The 14,329-nt window shown below is 27.5% G+C and overlaps 1 protein-coding gene across 1 annotated transcript; it reads left to right on the top strand.

The window, feature by feature from the left end:
- The first annotated feature begins 2,199 nt into the window (after nt 1–2,199).
- LOC136085302 (uncharacterized protein MAL13P1.304-like) lies at nt 2,200–6,093 on the top strand. The gene has a single exon (XM_065806597.1). It carries the CDS (start codon nt 2,200–2,202, stop codon nt 6,091–6,093), a length of 3,894 nt encoding a protein of 1,297 aa, XP_065662669.1.
- Nucleotides 6,094–14,329: the final 8,236 nt, after the last annotated feature.

Raw genomic sequence — 14,329 nt, forward strand, 5'->3', positions numbered from 1 at the left:
AATGTTTTAATACTTACAGATTTACTATAGATTTACTAATAGAAGTCATTGAAATGTTGCAACTTATTTCAAAAAAAATTTTAATTTGATTTGTGCCTTTTCCTACATATCTTAAAGCTAATGTAGATCTTCCAATGAATTTCGTCTACTATATATACTTTTATTTCCAGTAGAATTCAATGTAAAGAACGGTTAATTAAAAACACTGCTTTTAAGCAAGCTTTTAAAGTCAAAGTTTAACTTATGAACAGCACTCATGTGATAAGTTAAATAGTCAATAAAAAGTCAATGTTTTATGAAAAAATTCTTGACATGACAGCAAAAAGATACACATATATTTTCAACAACTCAAAGTTTATAATAAAATTATAATCATTTGGATCCTTTGCAACTTGTTTACGTTTTTTGCACGAGTGTTGATTGCCTCTAAAATGACACATTCTTCTAAGTTTGTAGTTTTGCTTGTTGCCAATTATTATTGTTACTAATTACTATTAAATACTTTTAACATACTACAGCTATTAAATAAGTAATTTATATACATAGCATTTTAAAATAATAATACAATTTAATAAACTTATTTAACATGCTTAAACAACCAAAATGTTTTCGCTGTTTCTTAGTTATGCTAGTTACTAATTGATAAAAATATTTATATATATAAAAAAGAATTGTATGTGTTATAATACTTAACAGAAGATCTTAAAAATGTAAAACACAAATAATTTAGTCTATTTTTGAATGGTTTGAAGTACTTTATGTTCAGTTTACTTAATTGCACATTACTTAAAACACACTTTTGAAAACAAGTTATTTAATAGAGTTTTATTTTAAGCAAAAATAAATTAATTATATCGTGAGATAGAGAATCAAATTCTACATAAATTTACTCAAAAATAACCTTTAAAAATTTATCCACTACAAGATATGTTATCTAAATAGTTGTAATTAAATACGTTATGTCAATAAACGTTCGCTTTGTTTACTTTATTTGCCTATAGAGTATGGCGGCCGCGAATTTTAACGTCACGTGATAGAATACCATCAATGTTTAACGTTAAATAATTGTAAAACGATTTTCAAAAAATATATTTTAAATTTCATCTAATAATCTCCGAGTGTTTGACCATACAAAGTTTATAACCACCTCATTTTGGTTGTAATTAAAAACTCTACCATTTATTTTGAATAAAAATAATACTATTTACAGCACGATTGCATTTATTCTATAAATGATTAACTCGGATATACTTGCATTAAGCTATAAACATTAAAAATATCAGTAACTATGATACAATGTAACCATGTTTGAGCAAGATTTTTAAAAATATTAATTTGTTTTAAAAAGATATCAATTTGTTTTAAATTTAATTAATTTGTTATTTGTTTAAAAAATATAATTTCAATGGTATTGAAAAATAAAATAAACCCATCTTGTTATTAAATTTTGCTTTACGTCGTCATACCTTTTCAAAGGAGTAGCAAAAAAAATATCAAAAATAAATACAACTTATTTGTTTAAACTTATTTTCAAAAACAAAAGTTTAAACGAATTAGTTGTATACTTTTTTTCTTTTTTTTTTTTTAAGTGTAAATAGTCTTTAATCTTTATAATTGGGAATCATTTCATCTTAATCGTCAATAGACTATTCGCCTTATAAAAATTAAAACTTCCTTACACGCTAACGTCCCCTAAAACATTCCAAAACATATGAAGCGATATTTTAACAACAATTAAATTAAAGAAATTTTTTTTTTTTTGCAAAACGCTTGTTTTTTCTTTTTTTTTAAATTAAAAAAAAATTAAATAATATCTAAATAAAAATTTAATGAAAATTTCGACAATGTCCGACCTAGAAATATTAAACATTAGGTTTTTATTTCAAACCTGAAAATCTTTAAAAATGTTTTATATTTTTGCCAAATTTCTTAATGTAAGAAACAATCCGAAAATTTTGGATTGTTTTTTACATTTAAAAGTTATCTTTTTTGAGTGCATGCAAGTGAAAGAGAGTACTGTTAAAATATTTATGATACTTTCTAAAATATTTAATTTTTAAACAGCTTTTTGTTTGTTTTTAGCTATTAAAGTTGCTATGACAAGCATCCAAGGGAGTCTATAGAAAACCTCGTCTTAATTTTAAGTTAAACATTTTAAAAAGACTTCTTGAAAGTATTCATGGAAAAAATATCTTTGAAATGACAAGTGACAATACATCGGAACAAAATCTGAAGATCAAAGTGCTCAAGAGAGTCGAGACAAAAAAAAATAATCCTAGTGGCATAAAAAATAACGTTGCGGCAAAAATTGATCCAAGTAAAATTAAGCTAAAAGTTAAAAATTTAGATAACAAATCAAAGTTGAAGCAACAAACAAACTCAAAAAATATCCTTATAAAGAAAAATAAGCATTCTGAAAAGACCCCAGAACATACAGGACATGAAGAAGCTAAAACTTTTAAAATAAAGAAAGAAAATCAATCCAATAGTTTAAACTTTAACGCAGACGAAAATATGAATAATAATAACAAAGCAAAACAATATAAAACAAGAATCAAACAAAAAATGGATCTTCATTTATCGTTAAATCTAAATGAAACAATGCAAAGTTTAAAAGATGGAGGCGGTTTTTTAGAAATCAGTTCCGGTCTCGTTCCTTTAAAACGACAGAAAAATTCTGCTTTTCATATTTCTTTTGATGAAAATTCGCCAATGAACGAATCAGGTGTTCGTATTCGTAATCAAATTTTTGGTGACAATGATGAATGGAATTTTAAAAAGACAACACCAGGTCGCTATGAGCAACTTGCTTCAGTAGAAAAAGTACCTTTATCAAAATTTACTGATTATGAGAGTTCAGGAGTGGATTTTTCGTACTCTCCAATAAACATTGATATTAAAAATGGTGATTTTGTTATAAGTTCTATTGCATCAGACGATTACAATAATAAAGAATTAAATGCATCCTCTGAAAGTAGCATGTCTTTTTTGTTTAATCAACATACAGGTTTCTTATGCAAAAATTGCTTCTCGTCAGCTTGTGTACATATTCAAAATATAACTCGTTTGTCCGAACAATTTTATAGTCAAAAGAAAAAAAAGAAAAAAAAAGATAAAATTAGTTCTAAAATAAAAAAAAGAAGAAAAAAAAGCATTAAAAAACCTAAAGAAAAAAATGATGTGCTCGAGACTCAATTAGACCGTTGCTTTGGTGAAAATAAAGTTGAAGATAACGTTTCTAATAATAATACCAACACAAACGAATCGGAAAATAAAAGCCTTGTTGAAAAACCAGAACTAGAATCTCTGCTTGTTCCTTTTCTGAAACAAGTTAATGAAAGTTATTTAAGTGAAATGAGCATAAGTGATTTTTTTTCGCTTTTAGAATTCAATAAGAGCATACTTCGTGACAGTAAACCAAAAACAACGCATATATTAAATGACGCAATTGATGACTTAAATGCATCGGACGTTGCAAATAAAAATGCTAAGACCCAAAGTTCTTTAGTTGATTTAAAAGACAATGCCAATTCAAATAACCAAATTGAAATAACAAATATAAATAATAATAATGATAAAGATGATTTAAGCAAAAATGATGAATTAAAAATTCAGCCGCAAAAAGAAAGACCTGGATCAAAAAATTCTTTTAATTACGACAGTGACTACGACGACGCAAGTTATCTAGATGCTTGCCATCTCTCAAAATCTCAAATTTCTTTCGAAGAACTAGATATATATTTAAAGTTAAAAGAGGTTGGTAAAGAAACATCTCAAAGAGAAGTTATAACACCACCAAACTTATCATCGACACCAAACGATTCTTTTTTGAAAACTAATTTTAAAAAAAGACGCGCTTCACTAAGACCACCATCTGACTTACAACCAGTTATAGAGTCTGAGGAGCAATATACTTCAAGATCATCCATTTTATCTGGGTCTTCTGTATCAAAAATATTATCGCAACGTTTTGATAAGTTTGATTTTTTAGAAGATCAAAAGAAAACACTTGTTATTAATTTAAACAACAATTCATCAACAATGGAACAAATTTATATAAACATTTTAGAAGCAAGTAACCCATCTGATTTGCGAGGTATGGTAAAGGAAAAAATTGAACAAGAGAAAATTGTTGAAACAACGCATCCAGTTTCAGAGGTACATGCATTGGATCAAGCAAAAACAAATGAAAACTCAGAAAAGCTAAACAAGATAAACGAAAGTAATTATGCACGATTGTCATTAAAGGAGCTAAAAAAACTTGCAAAAAGACATTTAAACGAGTACCCTTTAACTAACAATGAGAGCGGTAAAACACTAAATCAGGCAAAAAACGGGTTGGAATTTGGTCATAATTCAATTAATTCTCAGCGCGTGGATAGCGCACTTTCAGCAACAGCTTTTAAACCCTTTCAACCCGAACCTTCATCTTGTGAGTTTAAATCAGGCCAAAACAAAGTAAGAAAAAGATCCGTTATTGGAGAATGTACTATATTTGCTGCAATATCTTCTCCGAGTCGTTCAACTATTCAAGTTAAAGGCAATAATTTGGAAGCAAACTTAAGCTGCAATCAAACAAAACTGAAGTTTAAAAATGATGGTTCAGAAGATTACTTAGATTCACTTGCAAAAAACAACAACATTAATTGTTATGAAACTCCTAGTGAACAGTCACACATTAATACAAATAAAAGTGATAAAATTTTTTCAGAAGAGCAAAAAGATAGAAATTCGATTATAGACGATGATGACGGTTACACTCCAGATCAAGACGAACAGTTGCAACTTAAGCTACAAGAGCTACGAATGAATGCTCTAAACGAAAGTTATTTTAATGAGCAGCTATATGGTAGTGATAAAGATACACACACAGATGACGAAGAAGTTAACCAAATTAACCAAATAGGCAATCAAACTTCAATTTTTCAAAGAAAGGACTTTCCTAATTCAAATAAAGAACAAGAAACGGTATTTGTTAAATCTTTCACAGAACAAAGCACCAATACTGAATATGATAACAGTACTAAAAAAGTTTTATTAAACGCCAACCAAGATGAATTTAATAAACAAATAAACACTTTATTTTTTACCGATCCGCATTCAAACTTGTTAAAAAAAGAAAAAATCATTATACAAGACAACCAATTTGAACGCAAAAAATTTAATGTTCAAAGTTGGTTGTCACAAAACTGCATATTGGAAGATGATTCTGGAGTTGATTCTGGTCAAGAACGTACAATAAATAACTCTTATAGAGACTCGCAGCATTTTAAAATTTCTAAAACTCTTGATATGAAAAATTCCAATCCTTGTTGCTCATCACTTCCTTACAACAAAAATATTCAAGCTCAATATCCAGTTGGTTCAAACTTGGCTTATAGAAATACCAGAGACCCATTTATTGATGAAAAAAACTTAACATCTTATCGTAATCATTACACCAATACCAACCACTCTTCTTTTACAAATATTAAAAATATGCATAGCTTTTTAAAAAATAATTGTCCTACTAAAGAATCAATTCTTCATACATTTCCAATTGACTATGATTCTCATTTTTCTAACAATTTGCCATTTTACGCATATCAAACCACTGGCTCAACAAATAATATTTTTATTCCTAGACCCCCCTCAGGATCAAACAAAAGAGATTCTTACATTCAACGTCTTTCTGCAAGGTCAAGAGATAATATTACAAAGTCACCAAGTACAATTTACATTAATACTATTGACGACATTAAATCAAGTCCAAAGTCTAGAAATTTATTCTGGCAACCATTAAAACCACTTCAAACAGGGCGGTGGAGAGCATCTTTTGGTCCTTCTTGGATTTTGGAAGATGAAACATCATCTGTAAAGTTTACCAATTTTGATAAAATAACCTTTTCTAATAAATTCTTAAACGATATGAAAAGGAATCATCGCATGAGAAGAAAATTACACCATGAGCGACATCTTTTTATTCAAAAAGCAACACATTCAAACGATGAACCATTGTATTTAACAAAACCTTGTCGAACATTAAAATCACGGCGATGTCAGTATGCAGACAACTCAATCGATAATAAAAACCGATGTGTGCCTAATATATAATTTTTTCACAAAGTTCATTAGTATTTTATGTACACAACTGTTACGTTTATGTGCGATACATAATGAAGTGAGTTTTCAGTTGTCCGTTTATCTACGGGATCGAAAAAAGGACGGGGAAAATAGTCGTGTGAGCAGTGTAGTATAAAATTTATGCGCTTAAATTAAAACAGACAAATGAAAACTCGCCTTTATTTTAACGTTTAACCTAGGTTTTACAACTTAGTAAGTTGTTTATAATTACTTATCTTTTGAATATTTTGTTTTAAAATTCAAATCCAGCTATATAATACATAATAATACAATTATATTATATATTATAGAGCTATATAAAGATTTATTGACTAGATGAATTTATATTGTATTATTTATGTTAGATTTATTTATATTATATCAAATTTAAATATATTTTTAAATGCAGTAAGAATGCTTGTAAGCTTTATTTGATATGTTTTAATTTAAAACTACATTTTGAGTTTTAAACTTATTCTTTCTATAGCAAACCATATAGGGTTTATTGTAATTTCACTTTGTGAACATAACAATCTAGAAATACAAGCTATTCTAATAATAAAAACAACTGTCAGAATCAAAAACAAATACTGAGAATAAGGAAACCAATATGAAGTTTTTGATTCCTATTAGTTGTTGGTTTCGGTTATTTTATAAAAAATTACCCCTTTTTTTCTGGTCAGGAGGAAGGAGGGGAAAGGGGTTGAGGGCAATTTTAAAAGCTATATTTTAATATTTAGGTCTAGTTTAAAATAATGCAAAACGTTTTCTCAAATCTCAAAAGGAGTTGCATAAAAGAATTTTAGCGTAACTCTTGATATAGTTAAATTGTAAGTTATTCTAGGCTTTTTTTGGGGGGCAAGGGAGGGGGGGGGGGTAAAATGACTCTTGAAGTTAAAACACATTTTTACATACTAAAGATTATGTATCGATTTCACTTTTAGAGTATTGGGTACGAATGGCGTTTATGTACTTTTAATTTTTCATTAAACTTTCACAACAAAAATTTTATTATGAAAATTACAAAAAAATTACTGCTTAACTAAATCTCTTACTTGTACGTCGCATATTCGTGTGGCATACGAGTCACATGAATATGAAATCATACTTACTCATATACTAAACAATAATGTGGCGTATCAATGTTCTTATTGGTTTTTTAACTAATTTTTTAACTCATGCTGGCACGTTTTTTTCTAACGTATTTAAAAAAGTATTAAAACAAGGATTAAAATGGTTTCCAAAAATTTAAAGTTGATAAAGCTAGAAGAAAAGTTGTTTGATAAACAAGCAGGTTTCACAATACTTCCTGTCCAAATCACCATTGTGATGATGTGTGAATTTAACATGTTCGTGCGTCAATAAAGTGAGAATCAACAACCAAATACAAGCAAGGACTAACATATATTGTCACGCTGGTATTTATTCTATGTAATTTTTCCTACTTGCGAATTTATTTGAAAAAAGAACCGGTTGTCGATAATCTAGCTATTAAATTTAGATATAAAATTTATCAAAATATTTGAGTCGTTTAGGTCAATTTTAGTATTTAGTAGATTAAAGGTTTAGAAATTAGCAATTTGGGTTAAAAATTTCCCGCATATTTACCACCATATAGGGTGGTATACACCATATTATATACCACCGCATATATACCACCATAATAGTTTTTCACTCAAAATGGCGTCCTCTCAAATTGAAAAAAATGGTAAATTCTGGATGAAGACTGAGCTGAGACTTTCATTAATTGAGAGACTGTGGTTGCAAAATGAAATGAAATTTCCGAAAGACTACTCAATGGGAAGTGAAGTGAACTCAGAAATTGAAGAGAATGTTGGGAATCGCCTGGTTTTGGTTGGGCCGAAGCTAGATGGCTATTTAAAAGAAATAGATTGCAATGCTCTCCAAACTGACCAGAAGTCATTTAACAGGTCTTGTTTCATCAATTAAATTATATATTCCGTGGCAAATAATGAGGTTTATGGCAGCAATTTTTGAGAGCTATGGAGGAAGCATTGAGTTACTATCACCAAAAAATAACATGAAAAAACTTCTTATTTTAATAAAGAAACGAGATACTGCATTTCAACTGTTTAATCCATCAAGATTTAATGGAATAAATTACCTTAAAAAACGAAATTTTTCTAAAATAAAAGATCATGGTATATCAAAAACAACATTATCTTATGTTGTTGAATCAAATGTTGTTGTCAGCATAAATACCCCAATACGTATGAAATACTTTCACAATATAATTCATCTCAAAGTTTCCTTTTATATACAAAGGTATACTGCTGAAGGCTTTGTTGTTGACACTGCTGTTCAATCTCTTGTCAATAAAGAGTTCAATAATAGTATTATTGAACTATAGTGTATTGATACTATTATTGAAATAATAGTATCAAGTATTATTAATACTTGAATGGCGATTAAAAAACAGTTATTTTGCATAGCCACACAAGCTTTTAAAAGCATTATTAAGCATAGAATAAATAACAATATGAATATAGCAATTTTCTTTTTGTGTGGATACCAATGTGGATATTGAGGTAATTATATTTTTATGTGAGAGAGATTTTTTATTTTAATGACTAACAAATAAATTTTATTTTATAATAAAAAATAAATAAAATTATACTTAACTAAATCTTCAAGATATATAATCATGCATTTTTGGAATTCTTTTTCTTATAACCTGGTCGAATGTTCTTATATCAAAATATGTTTTTATTAAGATTTGTGGCTATGAAAATAACCGTTTTTCTGAAGCTCTATTTCAATTTACTCATTGTGCTTAAGTGATCCCTTCAGTGATCCCAATAAGTTCACATATTTATATATATATATATAAACTTGTTTAAAACTTCCATAGTAATTTTGAATTTTATAAAAACATCAACTCATCAGCTGAGAACCAAGAGGCCGTATGTCCACATTTTGTGTTTTTCCAGTGTATTAACAATAAATATTCAACATCCAATGAGGTATGTGTCCACTAAATCTAGTTACAAGAATAATAAAAATTTAGGGTGTATATAAATAATTAACTGGACTTTCTGGCAGAAAGTCTTTATAAACTAAAATTTAAAACTCGATTTTCTCGGAAACACAAATAATGGACATATAGCCTCTTGGTTCTCGGCTGAGGAATTCACATATACAAAAAAATAGTAAATTTTTTATTTCAAAAATAAATTAATAACTTAAACACAAGTCTTACATGGTTTTCATTTATATTTACAATAAGCCCTCTAGACCTCTTATCAAATCTTTTTTTGAACCAATAACACTTTTCTTACGAGCCTTCAGCTAATTTCTTAGCTGGTAAATAGTCAATGCTTGTGGAATAAGTTGAGTAATAACTTGATTGCATTCATTTTTTGCTGCGTGCTTATTTAAAGAATAAGCATCTGTAAATCTTTTGCTACATATTTTGCATTTTACATGTTTTATTATGAATAAAATATCTTTTGTCAGTTATTTCTTCTGGAAACAATCTAGAATTGTGACAGACTCAATGCAAACTTGACATTAAAGCTCAGATTTTAGTGAATGTGAACAGCTACAGCATTCTTTGTCTATAACAGGTTTACAAGATCAGAAATGAGATTGATACATGGATGGTATTGGAAAATGATAAGGCAAGTAAAAATTTCATACATAGCTAGACTGCATAAGTTGATAACATTTACCTCTTTCATCTTGTTTTGTAGATCTGTTGCTGCAAAATTTTAATTCTTGCTTAATAGATGAATGTTTAGATTCTTTTACTTGCATTGAAAGAATCCCATAATCAACTCCATAACCATTGAAAATTTCTTCCACATGAAATGGAACAACATAACCAATAGTCCAAACTGTACTGTTGCAGTTTAGAGGGAAAAAAAGTGTAATTAATAAAAAATATCTTTGACAAGCAGCAGTAACATTTTTAACATAATTTTCTTCAACAACATCTACTATGTTAATGATACTTCCAACATCTCGAAGTGCTGTAAATATCTGCGCTAGAACTAGTCTTATAACTTTTTCCTGTTCTGATTCTTTATTGTGTTTCAAAACGTCAATTAAGCGATAACCATATTGGGCAATTGATATTGCTTGTGCATCAATAATCCTGACAGATGGAGTCTTGAATCTTTGAAATGAATAAATATTACGATTTAATAATTTGATATAAAAATTCTAATAAAATAATCATTATGAAAAATTATTTATAATAATTTAAATTTTTTAAACTTTAAATATAACTTAATGATTATCTTCAACAAGGTAATGTTCTTCATACACTTTACCAATAAAACTTAAAATAGAATCAGAATAATGCTTAGCTGGCGCTTTTAAGATTTTACAAAACTCAACAAATCTGTTTCGTCTTGTTGTTTCAAAATATAATACATTTAGGCAATGTGTCCCAACACAACCAGGATGTATCACCAGCAGGAACAAAGGAAAATGTTACTTTTTCATTGTTTATATAAAACAGATTACCTTCAATTAACTCCATTTCCTCACTATGCTGACTCCATAGGTGTGCACATACATCATCTTTTTCACCAGCTGTTAACATATGAAGAGTAAAGTGGAATTCACGACTACGAATACAACTGCCATAGTTTAATAGTGACATTGTAGCTATAGCCATTGTTTCTTCTTTTGACTCAGGTGCACTATCATCAGAAAACTTAACAACAAAGTGATTTATGTTCTCATTAAACCACCTAAGTTTATCTTTCAATTAAATTTAGATCAGTAATCATTGTGATTAATGCTATCACTGCGTGAAACACCTCCTTTTATAAAATAAATATTTCATAATCAAGATTTTTAACAAAGTTTTCAATAGCTTTATCAGAAATATTTGATGCTTTCAATAAAATGTTATGTTCTCCATAAGATATTATACTACTTTCATTCTGTATTTTACACAACATGGTATACTTTATTAAATTAAATAATTTGTTAGAATTGCTTTTCGTAAACAAGTGTCACTTTTTAATTGAGCATCTGATATCTTACCAACAAAGTTTTCAAGAAATTTCCCTCTTTTATAAGAAAGTATGAAGTTTTCCATCTCAGTTATTGAAGCAATACTTCTCAAATAATCCCATGCACCATTGATCCATTTCTTCTACCGTGAAAATATTCAAAAACATTTTTTTTTCTTCACGACGTCTATAACAGGTTGAATTAGTTGTGTCATTAATCATTTCAAAACTTGTATAATTACTTTCACGTCGCTTCTGTACCTGACTTTTTTTACTTAGGAAATGTTTAAGATCTTCAGATTTGTCTTGATTGTCTTTTAATTCCTTTCCTAGGTTAGTTTTTAAAATACATATATTGTTTAAAGTGTGTGTGTGTATATATATATACATATATATATAGATTCATTATAAAATAATCTATAAAAATAAAATAACCTATATATGCCATAATATATCACAAATTTAACGCCTTACTTTTATAAACACTGTGTTTATTTAGAGATTTTTTTTCGACATCAACACTTTTTTCTGATGAAAGCTTTGAGCAGAGGAGGTTTTCCAAAATCATGAATGAGGTCCATGTTTATCACATGACCAAGAATGCATGTTTAATTTAGAGCAGTTTTTTTTCTTTATACACAACCTAATGATTAGTTTGTATACACATTTTTTTAAAATAAACAAATAACCAAAATATTAAAAAAAAAATCATTATCAAACATAATACATACTTAGCACTAGTCGTTCGTTGATTTGATGATTGAGCCATTCTCCAAAATTGATTTTAAAAGTACTAAAGCAAACATAATACATACTTTACACTAGTCGTTTGCTGATTTGATGATTGAGCCATTCTCCAAAATTGATTTTAAAAGTACTAAAGCAAACATAATACATACTTTGCACTAGTCGTTTGTTGATTTGGTGATTGAGCCATTCTCCAAAATTGATTTAAAAAATACTAAACTTTTAGTTATTAAATAATCTAGTTTAAACTATGAAAAGTTGAAACTTTGTTAACATTGATTTATAAAACTACTCTAAAAAAAAAAAAAGTTTATATATTTAATGACAAACCCAATAATATAAGAAAGATATGTAATTTATAGTTTTAAGTATTAAAATCTGTTCTTTTCTTCTTTGGATAGTTGAATTTAAAGAGATTTGAGGGATAAGTTTAAAAGATTTTAGGGTTTAACTATCACTATAAGAAAAATACGTGAAAGATTTTTAGGAAAACATATGCAATTATAATTTTTATTATAATGTTAATTGTAACATAATTATAATATAATTATGCTTTAATTAACATTATAATAAGATTTTTGCCAATTCAAGGGGGGATCATTTCAATTTTAAGAAAGACTAAATTATTTAAATCTTTAAAGACACTCACGCCCTCCATCCCTCATCCGCCTCATTAAACAAGTATAAACAAATAAAAATATGCTTAAAAGATATATTGCTAAACATAAGCACATTTTTTATATATTTATCATTCTAAAAATTATATTTTGCACATTCGTAGTAGATAGGCTTTCAACCATTTCTTTAAATATTTAAGGAATGACTTGTATATACTTAAAACTAGATTTTGTCTTTACAACTTTTTTATTATTTTCTAATTGCACTTTTTAACATTAAAAGCTCAACAAATACATGTTTTTTTGACACATTTTCGAAACTTTTAGCTTCTTATTAACACTTAAAAACACAAGTTGTAAACTCAAAACACGCAATTTTATAGCAATTGATGTAATAGCTTGTTTTTTAACTTTTTCGTTGAAGCAATCTCTTCAACGAATACCACTTTTGATTCCAAAATTGATACAGCACAATTTTAAAGTAAAAATTACGCTTAAAAACACTTATTATTATGTGTTTTTTAAGGAAATGTTTTTTTTTATATCTTTTCTAAAAACCTTCTAAAAATTCCATAACAAAATACGTTATATTTATGCATAATTAATGTTTTAGAGTATACTTGTTTTTACTAAATTCAGGCAAATTTTTGCGGAAAATACGTTCTTTTGGACTATAATGTGAGAGATTTTTAACTCAAATTTACCAGCGTGTGTCCGTTTAACACTTTTCACATTATTATGTATATTTACAATTATTTTAGAGCACTTTTTTGTCTAAATATTCTTTACTTGTATTGCCGTAGTTTTTGTTTCCATATTACCTTTATTGCCAAGTTTAACTTTAAATCTGAAAAACTTGTTTAGCTTTTAATTATAACGAGAATTTTTAAAACATTAGTTTTAAAAAATGTCTTTACAATAACAATTTAAAAAATGCTTTTTTTGGAAAAAAAGTCAGATTTAGTTCATTTAATAAAAGGTAGACAATCAAAATCAGTGTAAGTTGGCATTGCTGCTAATAGTTACTAAACCTTTTATGAATAGTTTCTTAAAAAGCTCCGTGCGTCAGTTGTGCAACAAATAATTTAAGTTGAAAATGCCGCCCGGCGGCAAAGTAACTTTCTGCCGAAAGGCCGACCTTTTAAGGAGGCGGAAGCTGTTAGCGGTAGCCTCCCATTCAATTTTTAGCGGTAAAACGTTCTTTCTTCCGCCTCCAATTGCTTCTGCCCTTCTATTGACAGCCGCTCAATTGCTTTAAAGCAATTAAAATTTAATTGCTTTTCTAGTTAATATTTAATGTAAATATTAACTAGAAAGAATTGTTAAATATTTGACACCAAGTTTCATTTTAGATGATTATTTACAAAAGTTTTAAGTATTTAAAAAAGTTCTAATTTTTTTTTTAAACTAATAAATTAAGTAGAATAAATTAGTAGTTTTATTATTCAAATCAAAAGTTAAAAGTTGGCTATTTTACTTCTATGCCATTGGAGAACAAATCTTTTTGACAGAAAAAAAAAAAAAAAATTATAATAAGTAATAAAATTGACTGATTTTGGTCAAAGTTTTTTAGAACAAGTCGACATGCTAAAATTTTATTTCTATTTTATCATTTGCCATAACTTTAAATACTTATTTTTATTAATTGGATATTGTAAAAGTTATTAAAAAATATCTGCTAATGTTTATTAAAAATGTGCGACCACGCTGTATTACGTTGTACATAGTTTTGCCAAATTACAACAAAAATAAATAAAATTTATAAACTTTAAATATATATACTTTCATAAATATTATTTATATTTTACTCCATACTTTTAAAACGTTTAAAAATATAGACCCATCTACTTTTAGACGTTTTAAAGTCTTAAGCGA

Source organism: Hydra vulgaris, chromosome 09, assembly GCF_038396675.1.
Source record: "Hydra vulgaris chromosome 09, alternate assembly HydraT2T_AEP".
Classification (NCBI taxonomy): Eukaryota; Metazoa; Cnidaria; class Hydrozoa; order Anthoathecata; family Hydridae; genus Hydra; species Hydra vulgaris.

Bases quoted from the DNA above. Each gene is read 5' to 3' on its own strand.
- LOC136085302 (XM_065806597.1), top strand. From the start codon at position 2,200: ATGACAAGTGACAATACATCGGAACAAAATCTGAAGATCAAAGTGCTC.